This window comes from Artemia franciscana, chromosome 16 (assembly GCF_032884065.1).
Source record: "Artemia franciscana chromosome 16, ASM3288406v1, whole genome shotgun sequence".
In the NCBI taxonomy this organism is placed as follows: domain Eukaryota; kingdom Metazoa; phylum Arthropoda; class Branchiopoda; order Anostraca; family Artemiidae; genus Artemia; species Artemia franciscana.
The window spans coordinates 34,150,417-34,171,946 of NC_088878.1; the positions used below are offsets into that span (position 1 = coordinate 34,150,417).

Below are 21,530 nucleotides of genomic sequence, written 5' to 3' on the forward strand. Positions count from 1 at the left end.
ATAATCGTGTAATTTTTTTAAATTTTATAATTGTAATAATTTTAAAAATTTTATTATATAATTTTATAATTAAATAATTATATGATTATTTTGTATATTTACATAAATATATAATAAATTAAATAACGATTAAACAATTAAACATATAATTATATAAATACGTAATTATAATAAATATATGATTTAAATAAATAAATGAATATCTAATGTATAATATATAAATATGAATAATAAATAATAAGTAAATATATAACTATATTTTTTAATAATATATAATTAAAATAAATATTTATATAATGTATAATATACAAAATGTATACAATATATAATAAATAAATATATATTTCAAATATATATAATTAAAATATATAATTTAATAATGTAAACACATAATTTTGGGTATTGTACGTTAGGGGGGGATTTGGGGTAAAATATAGTAAAAGTACCCTCAAAATGTGTTAACTACAGTTTTTTCACATACCATGAAGTAAGAATAGTTTTCTCTGCATTTCCCCTTGTCAAGAGCCCCAATTGTGCATTAATGTTGAACCCAAGGTGGGTTTAGGGTTCAACAAATTATAAATTACAAAATCCAACTCGGTATACCTACCTTATCACTACTTCTTTAATAATTAACCACTACTCTACTTTAATTACAAAAGAGCACTACCATCATGCTCCTTTTCAATAGCCTTTCGAACATAATAGTTTCAACCCTAGCGATTATGCCCTCTCTCATCTTATAGAGCAAGATCTTTCACCTTAAACAAAATATTTACATCTCGTTCTTCATTACTGCAACAATTATTTCATCTTCATTAACCGTCATTGCATTCTATAGCACCATGTCATTGCGAAAAAAACGAGACAGTTGGATTTATTCAGAAATGGGGCATTAATGCATCTGAAATTAAAAGCTAAATAACCATGTTTGTAAAAACAATATCAATCAGTTTGACTCCAGATGTGGCTCCACCATGACTTCTGTTTTTGTTAATAATGATTCTGATGATTTAACCCATTACTTTCTTCCCGATCACTTTGCACAGAAGAGAGGACCATTCGAATAGAAATTAAAAGGCCCTTTTCACGAGTTAAAAGTGTTTGAAGGGCGACCAGGCCTCCTCTCCAGTCCTTTTTGCTACTCGGCCCCGCCTAATTCATCCGATCAAAAGTTTGAGACTACTATTTTGTTCAGAATAGTCAATAGATCCTATATAAATGCATTTGGGGATGACATCCTCCTCCCAGCCCCTCATTTTTGCACCCATACATATAACGGTAAACTTTGGTACGATTGATTCTGGGTCCCCGATTAGCTCGAAACTTTCACAGATAGTTCTCTGAGACAAGAAACTTCTATACTGGGAAGGATGTCAGGAGACCAGTGGGTGCCAGGAGACCCTGAAACAGGCTAGAAAAACTTGTTTTTCCTGATGAGCTGGATCTCAAATAAAACCTTGCGGATTTTTCGCTCAGCTAAGATTGCCAAAGTTTCCAAAGGGTATGACACGTCCATGAGTAAATCAAAAGACAATATGAGCACCTGAATTTTCAGAGCCTTCATACTATCTCAGGAATGGATAAAGGGATAGAATAAGAATTTTTAAGGGGTAGAATTTTAAGGGTCCTAAATTTTGACCTTGGGAGACCTGGTAAGCCGTTATCTTTCGAACGTCTTGGGGGTGGAGTTGACGATTTTAGGTAGCTTAACATTGGAGAAAGGAAGGGGAGAGGGTTGGTAGGAGAAATTCAAAATTGATGTTAGGAGAGGGGAAGGGGTTGAACAAATTATACCTCAAATCTAAACAGAAACAAGGTAGTTGCGCTGTATGCTCTGTGAGACTTAAATTTATGCATGGTTGATTAGTGAGATAAATCAAAAGACACTATAGGGTACCTCGTTGCTGTAATGGCGTATGTGCAATATCTTAGGAACAGGTAAGTTCATTAAGTTGAAAGTATCAAGGAATGTCAAAAGACTCTAAAAATCAAAAGACTCAATGCGTATTTAGGTTAGCTAAATAGCATAGTACAATATAGCAGGAACAGAAACGGGCAATTGAAAGTTCTAGTACTCTTTTTAAGAGTCGAGGGTGATTAAAGAGCAACTTCCCCCTACCATACCATTTTACTACCTCCCAGCCACCAAGACATCTGTTAAAAATTTAAGATAACCATTTTGTTCAAAATAGTCGAAAGGTTCAACAAATACTAAGATAACCCAAGCCAATCCCAAAATATCATATTTCTATCTAGCCCTTTTAGCCTCCCCCCAAGATTTTTCCTGTTATATTCTTCTGTTTTTCGTATTCTCTCTAACACTACATAGGGGTCTTGGATAAGGCGGTTCTAATAATGTACTTTGTGTTTTGATTCCACACTATTCTTAGGAGTTATTGGCTATTGTTTTTTTTTTTTTTTTTATGAGACATAATCGTCTCTCACTAGGTTTTTTTTTCTAGTTACCGCTGCAACTCTGATACAGCTGCAACTACGGACTAAACAAGATCTTGATGTAATCTTTCGAAATTTGTATTTTGTTTTTCAGTTACTCTAGACTAGATTTTGTATTTACTGAAATTGACTGCAAAATGCTCAAAATGAAAAAAGTTTCGCGGACTTGACTGTAATTCTTGACAAATACTTTTTTTACTATTTTTTCCAATATAATTCTAGCATGTAGGTTCAAATTGCCTTTATATTTACATTTACACTTTATTTAGTGTCTTATATTCATTACAACACTCTAAATCAACACACATACCATACTGGAAGATTGTGCTGTATTCTGCTAAAATATAACAGTGCAATTTTCCATCTCTGAACACTTTTAACAGACTTAAACAAGTTATACTAGTTAAAACAAGTCATTGCAAACCCCTAGCCCTAGAATTCACTCACGAAATTTAAAGGCTTACTCTTCGCTCATCCATAGTGAAATCGACTGAACGCAACCTATTAAAAGAGGAACGCGGCCAAATCTTGTTTTAAATTATCTTTGAAAAAATGTGAGAGATGTTTGATAATTCATTTAAAAAGACGTCATGCTGAAATTAAAATTCATTTTCATATACAGGGTAATGAATGACGTCAGAGCCTTTGGTTATAACCTGTACGAATGAATGGTTTACACATTTCAGGGGTATATGCAATGGAAAGTACCTTTTTGCTACTGAGCTAATTATAGTCAAGACCAAACTCTAGCCCATAGTAACAGATTTTGTTACGGAATTGCATCTTACAATGACCTGAGAGGTCTCCAATTTAAGATGAAAAATTACTTTGCCCTCCCCCCCAGCAACAAATCTATTAAGCCTCTTGAGCTGTACCTATATGTCCACTGCATGTGGAAGGATTTTTTTCGGAGGATATAGCAATAATAATAATAATTACAAAAAAAATGAATGTAACAAGAAATCCTCAGATATTTAGGTAAAAATAGAATTGTAAGGGGAGTCTATTTCGCTCTCCTTACGTATGTCCCGTGTGTGTCCATGTACGTGTTACATGGTTTTTATGGAATATAGGCTACAACAGTCTATAATGATGTATTGGTCCTAAACTCTTATCTACTACTAATACTACTAATAATGACTCACCGCAGCTACGGGCGGTCCTCCTCAAACCCAATCAATTCAAGGCCTCCCTATTTACACCCTCCCGAGACCTTTAAATCTTTATTTATGACATCCTCCCACTCCAGACAAGGGCGACCTGCTTTCTGTTTAGCCCCAGACGGTTGACCAAGAAGAACAATCTTCGACAATCAGTCATCCTTCATCCGCAGAACGTGGCCTAGCCATATCAACCTTTCTTTCATCATAGCCCTTATCGGAATATCGGACTGTTATCGGAATAATACACAATATAAGTGTGTAAAGTAATCGGTTAGTCTAAAGGAACTGATAAAGCATCAGAGCATTCACAACAAGCTATAAATTGCTATATATAATAAGCTACGAATAAGCCAATGTTCACAGGAATGCACGTGACTGCTTGTTTTTATTCGCCTAGTTACCCAAAACGTTTCAGTTGACAAATTGCAGGATAAGTATTTGTCGTTATCTTTTGCGGATTACATCCAAGGAAGCTAATATCAAACAGTTCATGGTAACGAACTGTAGTAAGGAGCGACCCGACTCAATAGTAAACGAAACTCTAAAAATCGGAATTTCGATGCTAAAAGATACATCAAAGGAATCAGATTTTCATGCTGATTTTGAATATATAAGTTTCATCAAATTTAGTCTTTGTCATCAAAAGTTAAGAACCTGAGAAAATTTACCTTATTTTGTAAAATAGGGAGAAACACCCCCTAAAAGTCATAGAATATTAACGAAAATCACACCATCATATTCGGCGTATCAGAGAACCCTATAGCAAAAATTTCAAGCTCCTATCTATAAAAATGTGGAATTTCGTTTTTTTTTGCCAGAAGACAGATCCCGGGTGCGTGTTTGTTTGTTGTTTTTTTTTTCCCAGTGGTCATGGTCATTGTATCAATCAAGTGGTCCTAGAATGTCGCAAGAAGGTTCATTCTAATGGAAATGAGAAGTTTTAGTGCCCTTTTCAAGTGACCGATAAAATTGGAGGGCACCTAGGCCCCCTCCCACGCTCATTTTTACCCTAAGTCAACGGATCAAAACTTTGAGATAACCATTTGTTCTGCATAGTCGAAAACCATAATAATTATGTCTTTGGGGATGACTTACTCCCCCACAGTTCCTGGGGGAGGAGCTGCAAGTTACAAACTTTGACCAGTGTTACATACAGTAATGGTTATTGGGAAGCGTACAGACGTTTTCAGGGGGATTCTTTTGGTTTGGGGGGTTGGGTTGAGGGGAGGGGAGGGGGCTATGTGGGAGGATCTTTCCTTGGAGGAATATGTCACTGGGGAAGAAAAACTCAGTGAAAACGGCGCAGGATTTTCTAGTATTACTAAAAAAAAAACAATGTAAAAATAAACATGAAAAAGTTCTTTCAGTTGAAAGTAAGGAGTAGCATTAAAACTTAAAACGAACAGAGATTATTAAGCATATGAGGGGTTCTAAAAATACTTTAACATAAAGAGTGAGGTATTTAGGATGAGATAAATACATCGCTCTTTATGCTAAAGCATTTTTAGTAACTTCAATTACTTATTCTACGGCCTTTCTGATCCAGGGGTCATTCTTAAAGAATTGTGACAAAACTTAAGATTTAGTATAAAGAGCGAGGTATTAACGAGGGGACAAACCCCCTCATATACATAATAAAAATATAAGAATATAAAATTGTGTTACGTAAGTTAATTCTTAAGTTACGTATATTTTTTACTAATAAAAACGTTCATTAAAAATTAAAAGTTCTAGTTGCCTTTTTAAGTAACCGAAAAATTGGAGGGCAACTACGCCTCCTTCCCCACCCCTTATTTCTCAAAATCGTCTGATCAAAATTAAGAGAAAGACATTTAGCCAAAAAAAGAATTAGTATGCAAATTCCATTTAAATAATTTATGTGCGGAGAGCGAAAATGAAACACGCATTAATTCAAAAACGTTCAGAAATTAAATAAAAAAAATAGTTTTTTAACCGAAAGTAAGGAGCGACATTAAAACTTAAAACGAACAGAAATTACTCTGTATATGAAGTGGGTTTTCCCCTCCGCAATCCCTAACTCTTTAGGCTAAAGTTTGACTCTTTGCCACAATTCTAATTTTTAAAACAATTGAAAACTTTAGCGTAAAGAGCCAGGAATTGCGGAGGGGAAAACCCATTTCATTTACGGAGTATGTACGTTTTAAGTTTTAATGTCGCTCCTTACTTTCAGTTAAAAAAAACTAGTTTTTTTTTTTATTTAATTAAGTGGATAAGGGATGCTCGAGCGGACTCTGAAAGACACTGCTGAATATTTACTCTAGTCTTCCTGAGCATCGAAACATAATATGTGCCATTATCGTAGTTTTATTCGGTAGGAAATCGGCTGAGGTAGTGAAAAGCTATAACGGGATAGGGCGTCATTTTAGGGCGTTAGGGCTTTATTTTCTTATTTAGTCTGGAGGGTGGATCCTTGGATACCAGTATTGGGATCTCCCACCTTGCTGTATGCATATACCATTGTTTTACTTGGAAATCTACTTGAGGTGCCATAGTTCGAGAACTGTTTTCTGTCTCGTGTTGTGACAATTCTTTTGTTGCAAAATCCGATTAAGTTTCGAAATTTTGCTTAAACTACAAAAGCATTTAAGTACCAAGGATAGTGAAAAGGGAATTTGATTGGTTAAGCTGAAGCTTAGACAACCATACATATCCTATAAAATCAGGAAAAAATAGGAAATTTAATCTACTAAAAATAGACCTTAGTTTGCGGATATGTAGTTGGGTGGTATTGGGTGCCAAAATAAAACAAAGATACGGGGGTGAAATATAGGCTAAGAACACGCAACTTAAGATGTAGCTTTCTTTTAAAAACTTAGCTGTCTTTTCGCTGTTTTTTTTTCCCAGTGGTCATTGTATCAACCAAGTGGTCCTAGAATGTCGCAAGAAGGTTCATTCTAATGGAAATGAAAAGTTCTAGTGCCCTTTTTAAGTGACCAAAAAATTGGAGGGCACCTAGGCCCCCTCCCACGCTCATTTTTACCCTAAGTCAACGGATCAAAACTTTGAGATAACCATTTGTTCCGCATAGTCGAAAACCATAATAATAAACCATCGAAAACCAGAGTCTTCCGAGTTTCGAAATTTTGGCAAAATCCGATTAAGTTTCAAAATTTTGCTTAAACTACAAAAGCATTTAAGTACCAAGGATAGTGAAAAGGGAATTTGATTGGTTAAGCTGAAGCTTAGACAACCATACATATCCTATAAAATCAGGAAAATATAGGGAATTTAATCTACTGAAAACAGACCTCAGTTTGCGGGTATGCAGTTTTTGGGTGGCATTGGGTGCCAAAATAAAACAAAGATACGGGGGTGAAATATAGGCTAAAATCACGCGACTTAAGATGTAGCTTTCTTTTAAAAACTTAGCTGTCTTTGGGAATCAAAAGATTGCTAATGGAAATTTATGGTCAAAAACCATTAAAAATTTAGTCAATTAATGTTATTTATTTATTTTCACCGTTCAACTCAGCAACACTGACAAAAATTTGATATTGTCCTGAAAACTTCATAATTTTTAAGCAAGAATAGAACAACAGTAGAAAACCTAACCTGTATTTTGTGCATTATCGTAAATGCATTCTATCAATGAAAAGGGATATGTTAAAAAATCTAAATAAAAATGGTATCCAATAATAAGTACGAAGGTACTGAAAAATTAAAGCGTTAGCTTGGAATAACGGCTAAAACAATTTATTTTTTTAATTCCTAAAATCGTGGTGCCAGGCTTGATTAAATATCTGATTTGTCGCTAGTCTTTTATCGAGGGTTTTTAGATGACTATTGATTCTTCCTTTGAAAGAGTCAACAGAGAAAATTTGGGAATAACTTCCTTTGGAAGATCATCCGAGATCGAAGTGCAACGTTGGATGAGGCTGTTCTTCGAGTACTGCGTTTTAGGCTTGTCTGCCTTAAGATAACAGCACCGATTTACTAGCATAGTTAATTAAAACTATGCCTAAGGGTATGAAAGTTAAATTTTCAGGGATTTTTTAGGGGGGAGGCGGAACTGAATTACAAAACACCATTTATATGCAGGTTTTCAAATGGAATTATCAACAATATCTTTGGAACGGTTTGATGTGTGAAGTTGAAACTTTATGAAGTTGAACACTTTTTTTTACGTATCTCTTTTCATTTGCAGAAATTCAGTACTCGTTTGGGAGTTAAACTGTGAACATCTATATATATTTTAAGCCGGATTAACTTTTGAATATATTACAGTGGAATGCTGTGACCGTCAGTGATTATAAAAATTTTCGCAATCAGTGAAATAATACATTATTATTTATTCACTATTTTGTGGTTTATCCGATAGCAGCTCTGGATGTCAGAGTACGGTCGAAAATTCTAGCAGGTCTCCACGGTCGACTGGGCCACTTATCAAACAAGTGGTAGCCACTGCACATCGTGGACCTGCCCACATACAGGTAAGTCTATTACTAGACTTTTTATTTATGCGCTAAGATAGCCAATTTTGAACTTCGAAATGAGAAAGTTCAAAAAGGGGGACTTGGCGTTGGCAAAATCCAGAAATTACCCGCTTTGACCAGTAAGAATTGTAGACGTTAATACCCAATCAGAAAAAGCGCCAAAATTTATAGTTTTTTGTTATGGATCCCATGATCTCCAAACAGTCTTAGAAGTGAATTTAGTTCTCTATGCGGAAAAGCCTAAAGAAGCATCACAGAAAACGGGACGGAGCGTTAACAATGCATTTCAGGAGCTCGAGATTTCCTCGGATATCTACTTACAGTATTAAAAAAAGCTCCCTCCGCGCAACCTGGCCTAAGTTCTGAGAAATCATCGGTAACTGTTCTTGTTGAAAAGTTAGTTTCTACGGAACAAGAGTTAGCACAGACAAAGCAAAATATGCATAAGAACATCGGGAAATTGATCACAGAAAAAGTAGCACAAAAGAATTGTATCAACCCAGGTACTGCTGGACAGACAGCATCCCTACGTTATGATGGAATATCAGTTGAATATAATGGAAAAATTGATCAGATTGGCAAAGTACTTAAGAGATTAAGAGCTCAAATCGAGTCACTTGAAAATCATATTGCAAACACGGAAGATAGACTTGACGAATATCAACAAGAAGCTCAGCTCGATTTTCTTGGTTTCGTAAGCGTCAAACAGGCCCCTGGTGTTGACCTCAAAGTAACATTGCACAGCATTATACAGGGCAAGATGGGCTTGAGTGCTTTTACGAGTGATCAGATTCCTTCTGTACAACGATTTCGTTTACCCAACCCCACAGCTCAGAATACAGATGAAAGTCGAGTTGCCCCTGTGATCCTCAAATTTTCTAAAAAAGATGTTGCATATACATTCTTTGAATCGAAGTCTAAGCTTACAAAATTTGGTGTTTTTAACAACAAAGAGAGATAAAACTCCATAAAAAAAAACTCAAACGAGACTGCGGCCAGTAGAGAGAAAAGACTAAAATAACGCGGATATTTCGCCTGTATCTAAACTCAGCGCAAGATAAAAAAACACTAAACTAAGAGAAAATAAAACCACCACCAATAATAATAAATACAATTGTCGCTACTGATCCACGTAGGAACGATCCACGTACTGATCCACGAAGCTATTAGAGTTACTTCAATGAGAACATCAAAGCAACTGAGGAAAAAATTTGAAAATTGAAACTTAGTTTACTATCCTGTTGCGAAATAATCCTCTTGTTAGCTAATATTGAAGCAACTCTTTTTAGTCTAGTATTTAATCTTGTCCCCTGGTGATTGTGTAAAATTTTAATTCCTTTATTGACTATTGGCTTATTTTTCAAGAGACAATCATAAATTAGGTCAAATTTTTAAATTCCCCATGTCTCTATTTATTGAAAGATTAGCAAAAATATATTTTTTAATTTCTATAGCCTCCCTCGCCCACTGAGAAAAACCCCTATCATTAGAAATAGCCGTAGTCTCATCAAATTGAATAAAATGTTCAGGATGAAAGAATGTATGTTCAGCCAGAGCCGAAAGAAAAGTTTCAGGAGGCTTTCTTAATTATAGGGTTTTTTCTATTGAATTGCGATGCTCAATAAATCTTTCAATAAATTGTTGGTGAGTTCTACCAATATAGAACTTTCCACAAGAACAAGGAATTTTATAGACCCAACTAACTAAATCTCCCCGGGTTAAATCCTTCCCAGAATTAAGAAAACTACCTAATGATCTCACTGATTAGAAACAAGTATAATGTTATGTTTCCGCAAAATTCTTAAGAACTTCTTAAAATTCTTAAGGCTTAAGAACTTTCATTCTGGTGTTTTTGTGAATGAATATCTCACAAAGCAGCACAAGATTATCCTGGATGGTGCCAGATGTAAGTACGGAGCAAAGAACGTTTGGTCAGACCTAGGCCGTATTTTTGTTCGCCTACCAGGTGAAGCTACTTCTAAAAGGTTTTGGAAGGTTGAATACACCTTCCAGATTAGTATCTGATTTTATTTTTTCGATTGTAGTTCTTATTTATTTATTGTTTTTGTCTTCGTTGTTGCATCTTTTTTTGTGAATTATCTTGTTTATTTTCTTTTACCGTTGTTTTGTTTCCGATTTGTCCCGTTGGCTACTCCCCCCCCCCCATGGAAAACCCCGATCTTTTTTTCCTCTTTTTTTATTGCTATTATTAATCCGCCTGCCCCGTATTTGAAGACGAATTATTTATGTCTTGCGTTAAAATAAATAGACCTAAAAGAGAGAAAACATTTGTGAAATGAAATTACAATTTAAGAGTTTAGCTCTCATTCAGTGGAAATAATTTTGATATCAAAACAAAAATAAAGAAAACTAAGAGAGAGAAAAGAAATATAAAAAGAGACCAAAAAAGAAGTGGAGTCTAAGAAATAAGTGGAGTCTAATAATAAAATAAGGAAATAAAATATAAGTAAAATAAGGAAATAAAATAAGGAAATAGAATAATAATTCTTCATTCAAATATTCCATGGGATGGGACCTAGAAAAAACTGATGCATGCTTTGCTAAGATTGTTACCTGATTTCCCTGTACCCTAATTGTTTTCGCACATCCTTGTATCTTCAGTCATGGAGAAATTTAAGTTATGCAAAGGGGTAATTCCTGTTTTAATTGAGATGTGGTATTCATTTTTATCATCGGAGGTTAAAAACCGAGTCTAGCCACTACCTTTCGACGTCTGGTACCGTCTCATATGCCAAAATTCTTATTCTTCGCTTTTCTTAAATGTGAAATACGTGAGAGCAAGAAAGCTCCTGTTAATCGTGCTGTATACCTCTCATTAAGGTTGACCCAAACCAAAATGATTATCACTTTTGGATGTTTCCATTATACTAGAGGGCTAGAAGATTTGGATTCAGTCTAGCTAGGCCAGAAAATTGCGTAGCAGTGTTTTAACGCCACCGTGGTTTTCACCTTTTAATTCAGGTAGGTCAGAATAGACATAGATATAGACATAGACATAAGAACAGACATAGACTTAGAAATAGACATAGACACAGATAGACAATACAATAAAAAAATACAGGCATATACATAGACCAACCTAACCTAACCTGTCTATTCTGACCCAACTAACCCTCTTGACGATGCAAGATTTCCTGGGTGGCAGAAAACATACGGTGGCGGAAAACCGTGGTGGCGTTAAAACACCCAATTCGAAAATTGCTTGATTAGATTGACACGATTATTTTCTGCTAATATTCTGGACTTCCATTCTTCAAAATTTCAAATCTCATGCTGATGCCCATACAATCCAAACCCTTGTAGTTCTGCAGTTGAAACATGTTGTATGTTAACAGATCCTGAGCCAAGCTGTGGAAGCAGCAGCACAGACATTCGTCAGAGATGGAAGACAGAAGCCTAAGTGAGATTATGAATTTGACTTTTCGTGTTGTTAAAAGTTGACCAGCGAGGCGCATGGGTGGCCATTTATTTTAAGGGGGAGGTGTTGGAGCCTATTCCCCTTTATTATCAGATAAATTTCGCTTTTCTTTTACACATTGATTTAGCTGTCATACGGTTTATTTATAAGCTAAACTCTCGTAGAGGCTAGCCTGTTTGTACTGAAGTTTTCTTTTTATATAGCTAAAATTAGCCATTAAAATACAATTTACGCGTAAGGCTTGAGTCCCAATTTAGTTAAATTTTGAGTCCCCATACATTTTATTGGCCCACCGCGTCACGTGATGGTGAAAGATGCGACTTTCCCTCTATGCTGTATATATACTTTTTAAGTAAGTTTACATCTAGAGTTTAGCGAGCTAATGTTGGAGTTAATATTGGTAAATAAAAATGAGTTACTTCCTACGACTATATTAGATTATTTTCCCCCTGAACCTTAATAGGGTTAGGAATAGAGTAGTGAGTTATTGTCATTGTAGTATCTACCAGATGGCTTATTTCCCCCAAAGATATATTTACAAGTGGGGACACAGATCGTGGCACCTTGGGCGACATACTGTGGCATTTACTCCCCCCTTCCACAGGTAGCACACTTGTGTCCACATTGGTTATAATATCAGTACAGGAAGAACTCGTAGAACCCGTGTGGCTACTCAAAAATGGTACAATACCCTAGCGGAGGCCAGTAGAGGCACTGGAGGCGCTGTCACTCCAGGTCAGCCTAATGTCGGTCTATAGTCAGTCGACCCTTAAACGTAAGGATAGGTGTCAGAAACAATGGTATCATTCTTTCACTCTCAAATCGTCAAGATCGTGATGCTGGAAAGAGGCTAAAAACTGATCACAAAACACCTTAGCCAGTCTTTATGTATTGCAAAATAAATATAGCCCCTTAGTCTCTTTTCTTATTTTCGATCTTAGTTTTACTTACCGTCAGCTCTTACATTTCCACTTCTCCTTTAGGACGTTCGATACCAAAAATGTCATTTTACGAGTCTCTGCGTCGGCTGACAGTCTCAAAGACAAAGGGCCCATTAGGTAAATTCCTCAGCACCACAGGGAGCTTTCGAAGCAATTTTGGTAATAATTAATAAGGGATCCTAGATGTGTCAGCAGCAGTTCGAAAAGCTAAGAAGAGGCTAGTTTAAAACAAATGAAACCTATGGCGTCTTGTAAAATGTTAAGCATAACGCTGTCTAATCAATGTACATAAATCGTAAATAATATACATCTTGAATCCGCTAAGATTTCAATCAAGGAAATTAGCACAACAGGAAACTTCAAAAGCTGTCAAATTATTCAATGAGACTAGGGTTTATGCTGATTTTTAATATTTTCCAAGCAGGTATAGTAGAATACCAGCTTGGAACTTTTAGGGACTGCCCTTCCAGAACTTGAAAATGAAAATTCTGCTCTGTTCAATAACAAAAACAAAAAACTTTTGAACGATGCAAGTTTCATTAAATTTGGATATCTTTATCTCTAGAACAAAACTGGAGAAGTTAAATGATTTTTCTAAGAAATTTGGAGAAATTAGGGGTAATTTTGGTAATTTGGAGTAATGGACGAGATAAGGGGATTTTTTAAGGTATCGAACCACCTTAAATTTTGCTCATTTGTGACGTAATTTGAGTCCTGGTTTTTTGGTTCAAGTGTAAAATAAAATAAATAAATAAATATATTCGCAAATTTGATGGCAGGCCGTTAAGCCTCTACAAAACAAAAATCTTAATTTGCATTTCTTCTAAATTTGCACAATGAGAAAATGCCACTTGAATAATATTCATCAACTTCCTTCTTGAATGTCAGTGTTTTTTTTAAGGTATCGAACCACCTTAAATTTTGCTCATTTGTGACGTAATTTGAGTCCTGGTTTTTTGGTTCAAGTGTAAAATAAAATAAATAAATAAATATATTCGCAAATTTGATGGCAGGCCGTTAAGCCTCTACAAAACAAAAATCTTAATTTGCATTTCTTCTAAATTTGCACAATGAGAAAATGCCACTTGAATAATATTCATCAACTTCCTTCTTGAATGTCAGTAGGTTTATTATCAATATTTCCAGCAACAATACTATATCTTAGCTGACTATCAGTGCTATCTGCATCAATTGCCTTCAACTCTGTCACGTAAACACCTGGGTATGTTGGAACAAATAGGGTGGCGTTGTAAACTTGCTGCGAGAATTTTGGTGGACAATCGTTTGTGGAGCAGATTACTCTAAAAGAACAGTGTAGTTGTCTTTGAATGTATGCTTCTCACTGAGAAAGACACTGGGACAAAGGACTTAAACAAACATATTGAGAAGAACCCTAGTAATAAGGTTAACTGTTGTTAATTATTGAGGAGCCACATGATTGTGAGTGAAGTTGATGCTGTACTACATGTTACTAGGTAACATTTTATGTGTTTGGGTCTGAACATACCCTTTTGCACAGGGCAGTGTATTAATATATCGTTTATCTTTATATATTTTTGTTGAATAGTTTTTTAATTATTTTTATTAAATAGCCAATTGAACCTTGAACCATGCTTATGTTTGAATTAGTATTACTTATTTATTACTTAGTTATTTTACTTTTATTTTTTTAAATTTAATTTTACTTTATTTATTACTTAGTTTTATTTAGTTTGATTTTACTTTGTTTATTGCTTGGTTATTTATGATGAATAAGGAAGCTGGTAAGTCTTGTTTAGGCTGGGAAGTTATTAATAATAGAATACTAATTGTTCATTATATGATTAAAAATTTCAGGGTATCAGTTATAGTAGTATATGCCCCTGTTGAACCAACTGACAGAGATACTAGTGACACAGATGAATTTACTTACAGTTACAGGAGCAAATAGACAGGATACCAGGTAGAAATATGGTGTTTTTGCTCAGAGATTTTAACGCCCAGGTTGGTAAAAATAGGGATAGATGGTATCCTAGCCCAAGTACATTTGGCGTAGGAAAAGAAAACAGCAATGACTACAGATTTTTGCAATTTTGTAGGCATAACAACCTAGTTATAACCAATACGGTGTTTGGTCATAGAATCACACTTAAGTTGACATGGTATTCACGTGATAGTAAGACAGCAAACCTAATCGATTGTAAACCGAAGACTTTAGGATCAATAGAAGATACTAGAGTATATAGGAGTGCTCTTATTGATGTTAGTGTCTAAGGTTCTAAGGATCTAAGGATCTAGTAGTGTCTAAGGTTAGTTTAAAGCTGAAATTTCGGAAGGGTAACTACCTCGCGGAAAGTTATGATGTTGGTAGACTCCAGGATGAAAATTCGAGAGAAACTTTCCAGAAACAGTTGAAAACTAAACTTGAGTTTAAAATTTGACAATGTGGATGATAGATGGAATAATTTTAGAAAAACAATTTGTGAAGTTGCAGATGGTGTCGTAGGGAAGACCGTTAAGAATGCAGCTAGGAAAATTAGTGAAAAAACTTTATGTTTAATAGAGTGTAGAAGGGGTTTGTACAATAATTATTTGAGTGATAGATCATAAGAAAACAAAAGGAATGTAAAGAAAGTGGAGAAAGCATTAAAATATGAACTAAGGAGATGTGAAGTGGAGGCCATGGATAAAATTTCCGAGGATCTGGAAGATGCAGCTAGACGGCATAATAGTAAAATGTTATATTGGCATGTTAATAAATTGAGAAGGAGTAGTCACCCCGGACTAGTCCCAGTTAATGATAAGAATGGGGCCACAATTAGTGATAAAGAAAGAGTTAAAGAGAGACGGCGGAACTTTTTGAGAATGTGCTAAACCGAGATACAGTTGCAGGAAAAGATATAGATGAAAATGAAAAAGTTTGTGATAAATTTGATATGAAGGAAGATTTGTTCTGTGAGGAAGAATTAGCGATAGTACTAAAAGGATTAGAAAATAATAAGGCTACAGGTGCTGATAGTGTGATAAATGAGTTTTTTAAATATGGTGGCTCTGAGGTTAGAAATAAGCTACGGAAGATTATGGATATGATTTTTGAAGAAGGGTAGTACCTAGTGATTTTAGGAGAACCTTAATTAAACCACAGTATAAGAAAGGTGATAAGAGTGAGTGTCAGAATTATCAAGGCATTAGTCTGGTCTCTGTAGGTAGCAAATTATTTAGCAATATGATACTTTTTAGACTGAGAGATGCTGTAGACAAAGTTTTAAGAGAAGAACAGTGCGGTTTTTGAAAAGGTAGAGGATGTTTCGAATAAGTTTTCGCTCTTAGGTTAATAAGGGAGAAGTGCATTCGTTGTCAAACCTCTTTGGTCCTCAGTTTTATAGATTATGAGCAAATGTTCGATTCTGTTGATAGAAGAGCTTTAGCAAAGGTCTTATGCTTATATGGTATACCAGACAAATACATTAAAGTGGTTTGTGCTATGTACGATAATAATACTGCTGCAGTCAAAGTAGGAAATCAGGTTAGCAGCTAGTTTTGTATTAAATCAGGAGTTAAGCAGAATTGTGTTCTATCCCTCTTATATGGATTATTTTGATGAATTCGTATTAGGGAGCACAGGAAAGGCAATTGGAGAACACGGAATCAAATGGGGAGGAGAAACTCCCCTGGACTTAGATTATGCTGATGATTTAAGCATATTGGATGAAAGTGTGAGCAAAATGAATAAATTTTTGCGAGTTCAGGGTGCTAGAATAGGTTCGAAAATGAATGTTAAGAAGATTAAATCACTAAGGCTATGAATAAGCGAAAATAAAAAGGTGACGTTGGGTAACGAAAAGATTGATTTTGTGGGTAGCTTCACTTATCTTGGTAATATTAATAATAAAGACGGTGGGAGCAGTGAAGATGTTAAAAGTAGAATAGCTAAGGCTCAGGGTGTTTTTTTTACAGTTAAAGAAAATTTGGAAGAATAGAAAGATAATTCTGCAAACCAAAATTAGAATATTGGAAGCTACAGTGATGACAGTGGTCAAATATGGTTCTGAAGCATGGGCGCTCCGAAAGTGGATGAAAATTTACTAGAAGTTTTCCAGAGAAATTGCCTACGGATTATTCTGGGTATCAGGATGACTAACCGTATTTCAAATAGTTGGATGTACGAAAAATGTGGTTCAATCCCGCTTTCTGGGGCTATAATGAAAGAAAGGTTGAGATGGCTAGGCCACGTTCTGCAGATGAAAGATGACAGATTGCCGATGATTGTCCTTTTTGGCCAACCGTCTGGGGCTACACGGAAAGCAGGTCGTCCTCGTCTGGAATGTGAGGATGTCATAAATAAAGATTTAAAGGACATAGGAATTTCCTGGGAGGGTGTAAAGAGGGAGGCCTTGAATAGATTAGGCTGGAGGAGGAGCGTGCGTAGCTGTGTTGGCCTCAGGCGGCTTGGTGCTGCGGTGAGTTATTAATAGTTGTATTTGTAGTTTGACTGGTAAGTTTTACTTACTTATTTTCATACTTCAGCGTTGCAACATAAAAATAAATAAAATAGTTCATAATTTTGTAACAACTAAAAGAAATCTAATCAGAATCTAAAAAATCGGAGTTTTCGGGCATTTAGACCTAAAATTAGGCAAAAATTGTTTTTACTTTAATGTCCATGGTATTTTAATAGTTCACATTCTATAATATTACAAACCAGAATATATACGAAAAAGAAGTAGATACAATAACAGAAACAATTGAATAAAAGAATCAAATATTTTAAGCTTTGAGTTGCTTGGCATGATGGGCAAAATGATCGGCGATAAAAGTGGCAATGAAATAATACGAATGATCATAACCATCTTGGAGTCGATAGACGATTGGTACTTTGGCGGCCACACAAGCTCGGACAAAGTTGTCAGGAAGTAATTGGCCTTGTTCCAAAAATTGGTCACTTTTGCCCTAGAACATAAATTTACCAAAATTAACAACTTAATAATTAGCAGTTTATTGGAATTAAAATTTAACAGACAACGAATTTAATAACAGGGATATAAAAAAATTATACAGAAGAAACTGGAGGGAGAACCGTAAGAATTTCAGCATTTATGGGGGCAGGGTTGAAGATCTCCACCACTTGAATAAAGAAAGACTCTGAATTCAAACAAATTACTAACACTAAGTGAAAAAATGTTTGCAGGCAAACACTGCTTATTCGGATAGGGTGGAGGGGATGGGATCAATATTAGGCTTTATATGCAATAAGATTCCAAAAATTCACATACCTTTTATTTCCTAGAAAAATCTAAGTTTTTCATAAAGCAAAATAAACCCTAGAAGATCGAGATAGGATTCTTTCGAATGGAAAATCAAAACATTTCTAATCTTTCGATCGAAAATGTTAAAATTTTAAAATCAAATAGATAATGTTAAAAACAAAATTTATATCTTGAATAAAATGTCCCCCCTTTTATCAATGATAGGGGGTCTAAAACGAACAAGGAGGATAGGTCAGCCTCCCTCATTCAATGTCCAACTTGACGTAATCCAAGCCATAAAACATTTAGACGGCACATGTAGGGTATTTTTTTTTTCTTTTACAAAATTGCATTGGCTTCATAAGTCAGGGTATTGTGAAGTCAAATCCAGGGTATAATTGTGAGGTATTGAGACCTAGACCTGCGAAACTACAAGTGTGATTTCTATTGAATTCAAAAAGCGCATTTTTATTTACCAAATAAAAAATTCCAATGTTCGTGATTACGTCAATTTACGATTAAAACAATTTTTTTTGTGGATTAGTAAATTTTTTTCATTTTATTCATTTTTTTGGCTATTCATAGTTAAAAAGGCATAATCTGTACTAAAAAACACATTTAAAAACTAAATCACAGCTTCATGTCCCAGGTAATGTACAAAGAATTTTTAAAACAAAAATGTGTATTAAATCTTCTGCATAATAAGTTGCTCAGCTGATGGAGATCATGAAGTTGCTCAACTTCTTTTCATGGTTTTCGACAGAATATCGATTAAAAGCAATTCATACCATGAATTAGTCGAGAAACGGGCTATTCTAACCCTAGTAAATAAAATTATGAACACTAATTTAAGAAAGCAAACATGGTATTTTAAAATAATTTATATATTCAAATATACAAAAAATCTTTCTTTGAAAAAAATTCACAAGGATCTCGACATCAAACATTTTGAGGCCTTGAGGATAATCATTAGTAATTTGCATCCAATACTATTCTTTTTATACTAAGATTTGGCGAAGAGGAGTGCTGGGACATAACCAATCTTGAGCCGTATTTTTTCTAATAATTTCTGGTAATCAGCCAATTAACCAAATTTGGGACACGACCAATTTGAGTTGTGATACTAGTGATTTGGTTCTAAATTTTGGACATTTGTTTTCAATGCTACAGAAGAAAACAAATCAAAATATTGAGTTGATTGACCAGAAGAACATAATGCGGGGATTTTTTTTTCTTTTTGAAAATTTGATCAGTATTTTTGGGAGAAATATTCGTTCTAGAAACCTTATACTTTAATCTTCTTAAGCAGTATAAATTACTTTCAATTTTTACATTCTCCTTGCTATAAGTCCTATAAGCCCAAGGCTTCAAGTTGGTTGCGTTATTTTGCTGGTGAATAGGGAATCAAGAAATCATTGTAAACTCACACTTGGGAGCTCACTCCGCCTTCAATAAGCTTACTACAATTACTTTTTGTTATTTTTGGCATTCATTTAGATAATTGCAATTACTGAGGTCTTATTAGAACCTATTGGAAATAGCTGTTATCCTATTGTACTTCGGAGCTCAATAATCTGCAATTTGCTCGTTTACAGATAGAAAATTTTTGGGAAATTATTCATCAGCATAAGCTGACAATCTTTTTGATTGGTTTCAAAATTTTAATGGGTTAGCAAGATTTTTTTTTTTGCAAGAAATTCATTTTGATGTTCAAATGACATAACAAAACTGACGATTATTCAACAAGTTATTGCAATAAGCTCTATCGAGCGAGGCCTGGGATTTATTATCGCTGTGAGTTTTCAAGCTGTGGCGTTATCAGGATTAGTCGGATCTCTTTCAAATATTGAGCAGGAATAAAATTGAGGATTCAACTTAAGTAAAAAAAGAAAGAAAAAAAAAATCATTAGGGGATACACAACATTCTTTACTAACAACTCAATTGCGTCAATTCGCGTTGACTATGATAGCTTACTACATTGGAATCACGACGTCATTTCCTTACCATGAACTGTGCCTTAGTTCTGACAATCATCGACGTCTTCTTCCCCCCTTCAAAGAAAATCCCCCAATCCTACCTAATACAAGACTTAATGCTCATAGAGCTCCAAATACCCAACTTGACTTGTTTCCCCAAATTTTGACCGTGAGGTACAAAACTCTTTTGTTCCCTATTTTGTTTCGCATTTTAATAATTGATTTAACTTTTTGTTTTATGTTTATCCCCTAACATCTGTTTTATCATTGTAACTGTTCCGACGTGCTTATGCTACCTTGTGTGCTATTTTAGTCAATAAATTGAATTCTTACCACTGAGATGAATCCTTTTTAATCAAGAAATTATCAAGGAGATTTTCAGAGATTTTCATCCAGTATACCCACCAGAACTCACATGGCGAAGTCACTAGGTGGTTCTTACACGACAAAATTAATTTCCATAATTTAGTTTAAGATCTTTATTTACAGTTTAGAGTCTGGAAGATGTATTAACGCTTTCTACATAGTTTCATCCTCACACAACAGCTTATTCCTATAGCATTTTTAAAAGACTACAGGGATGTGTTTTTTTTTTGAAAGTTCAGACATTATTGGGTACTTGTCTGTTATAGTGTCGACCACTCAAGAAGTGAGATAATGGTAATCCTAATGAAATATACCTAAGTGTGATAATAAAATATAATACATTAGAAAAAAAATTGGCTATATATTTGCATATTGGGGGTAAAAGTACAGCGGGTCTGCATGCAAGATGTGTTAAGTACGATCATTCTGCAAATTATGAAGAAAGAATTGTTTTCTAACTTCACACGGTCCAAATAATTTACTTGTAAAATGAAACTGCTTGTAAAATGCGTCAATAGATGAACAGCTTGAGTGGTCGGCACTATAACAGACAAGTATCCATTATTATTATAATTTGACCTAGGAGAAAGCCCAGGCGTTTGCCACCTAACCTGGCATCTGAGATTCGATGTTTCGTCGGAATTTGTTTAACCAGGCCCAACCGTGTTTATCACGGCCGAATATTATTATAAGAAAAATGTATGTTCTTTAAGTCTGATTTGGATTACTTAGAATCAGTGTATGCTGTCCGATATGTCACCTTTAACTTTATCGATCAAGATTCTTACCTGATCAACTAGAATCTCAATAGGAGGTCCATTGTAATTTTTAACAAGTTCTGTTGCATCCCAGTTCTTCCACTCTTCCTTATTATTTTCACCGAAGTAGCCACTAAAAGCTTTCTGCCCCCATGGACAATTTATTGGGTTTGCAATGGGGGCAAATGCAGATACCGTTTTGTAGAGACCTGGATTTTTTAAAGCACAAATCAGAGCACCATGACCTCCCATACTGAAATGAAAAAACTACTAATTATTCACATTTCCAATATCACACAATAATCTACATAAAATTAGTCGAACTTAGAAAAAGAAAAGGAAAGAAGTATATGTTAATGAAACGATAATTCAAATTTATGAAAACTTTGATTTGTGATTACAAACTTGTTGCAAGAAATGGTTAGAATTATAGAAAAGCAGCTCTGCAGAAGAAGACAAGAGAGAAGACAAGAGCAGAAGAAGGCAGAAGAAGAAACAAAGAGTAATCCCCAGACTATATAATCAACAGAATAGTGGAAGTGGGGAAACTCTGATTTTATAATATGCAGTAACTTTCAATTTATCACATAAACAACATTCATGAACGGCTTTTTCCTCCATGTTTCTAAATAATTTTTTATCATACAGTTTCACTTTATTTGAAACCTGCCACCAGATTTGAAAAATGACGCTATTTGATCGAGATATTTGCAAATTTTATTTACAAAACTTTCAGAAAAAGTTTGTTTT

At 34.7% G+C, this 21,530-nt stretch overlaps 1 protein-coding gene across 1 annotated transcript in view; it reads right to left on the reverse strand.

The window, feature by feature from the left end:
• Nucleotides 1-17,076: 17,076 nt before the first annotated feature.
• The window catches only part of LOC136037373 (S-formylglutathione hydrolase-like), a 20,390-nt gene continuing 15,936 nt past the window's right edge, over nucleotides 17,077-21,530 (reverse strand). Inside the window, exons 4-5 of the mRNA XM_065720103.1 lie at nucleotides 20,811-21,049; nucleotides 17,077-17,383 (exon numbers count right to left, since the gene is read on the reverse strand). Of these exons, the coding sequence (XP_065576175.1) occupies nucleotides 17,201-17,383; nucleotides 20,811-21,049 (422 nt within the window). The 3' untranslated portion in view covers nucleotides 17,077-17,200. The remainder of the gene's footprint in view (nucleotides 17,384-20,810; nucleotides 21,050-21,530) is intronic.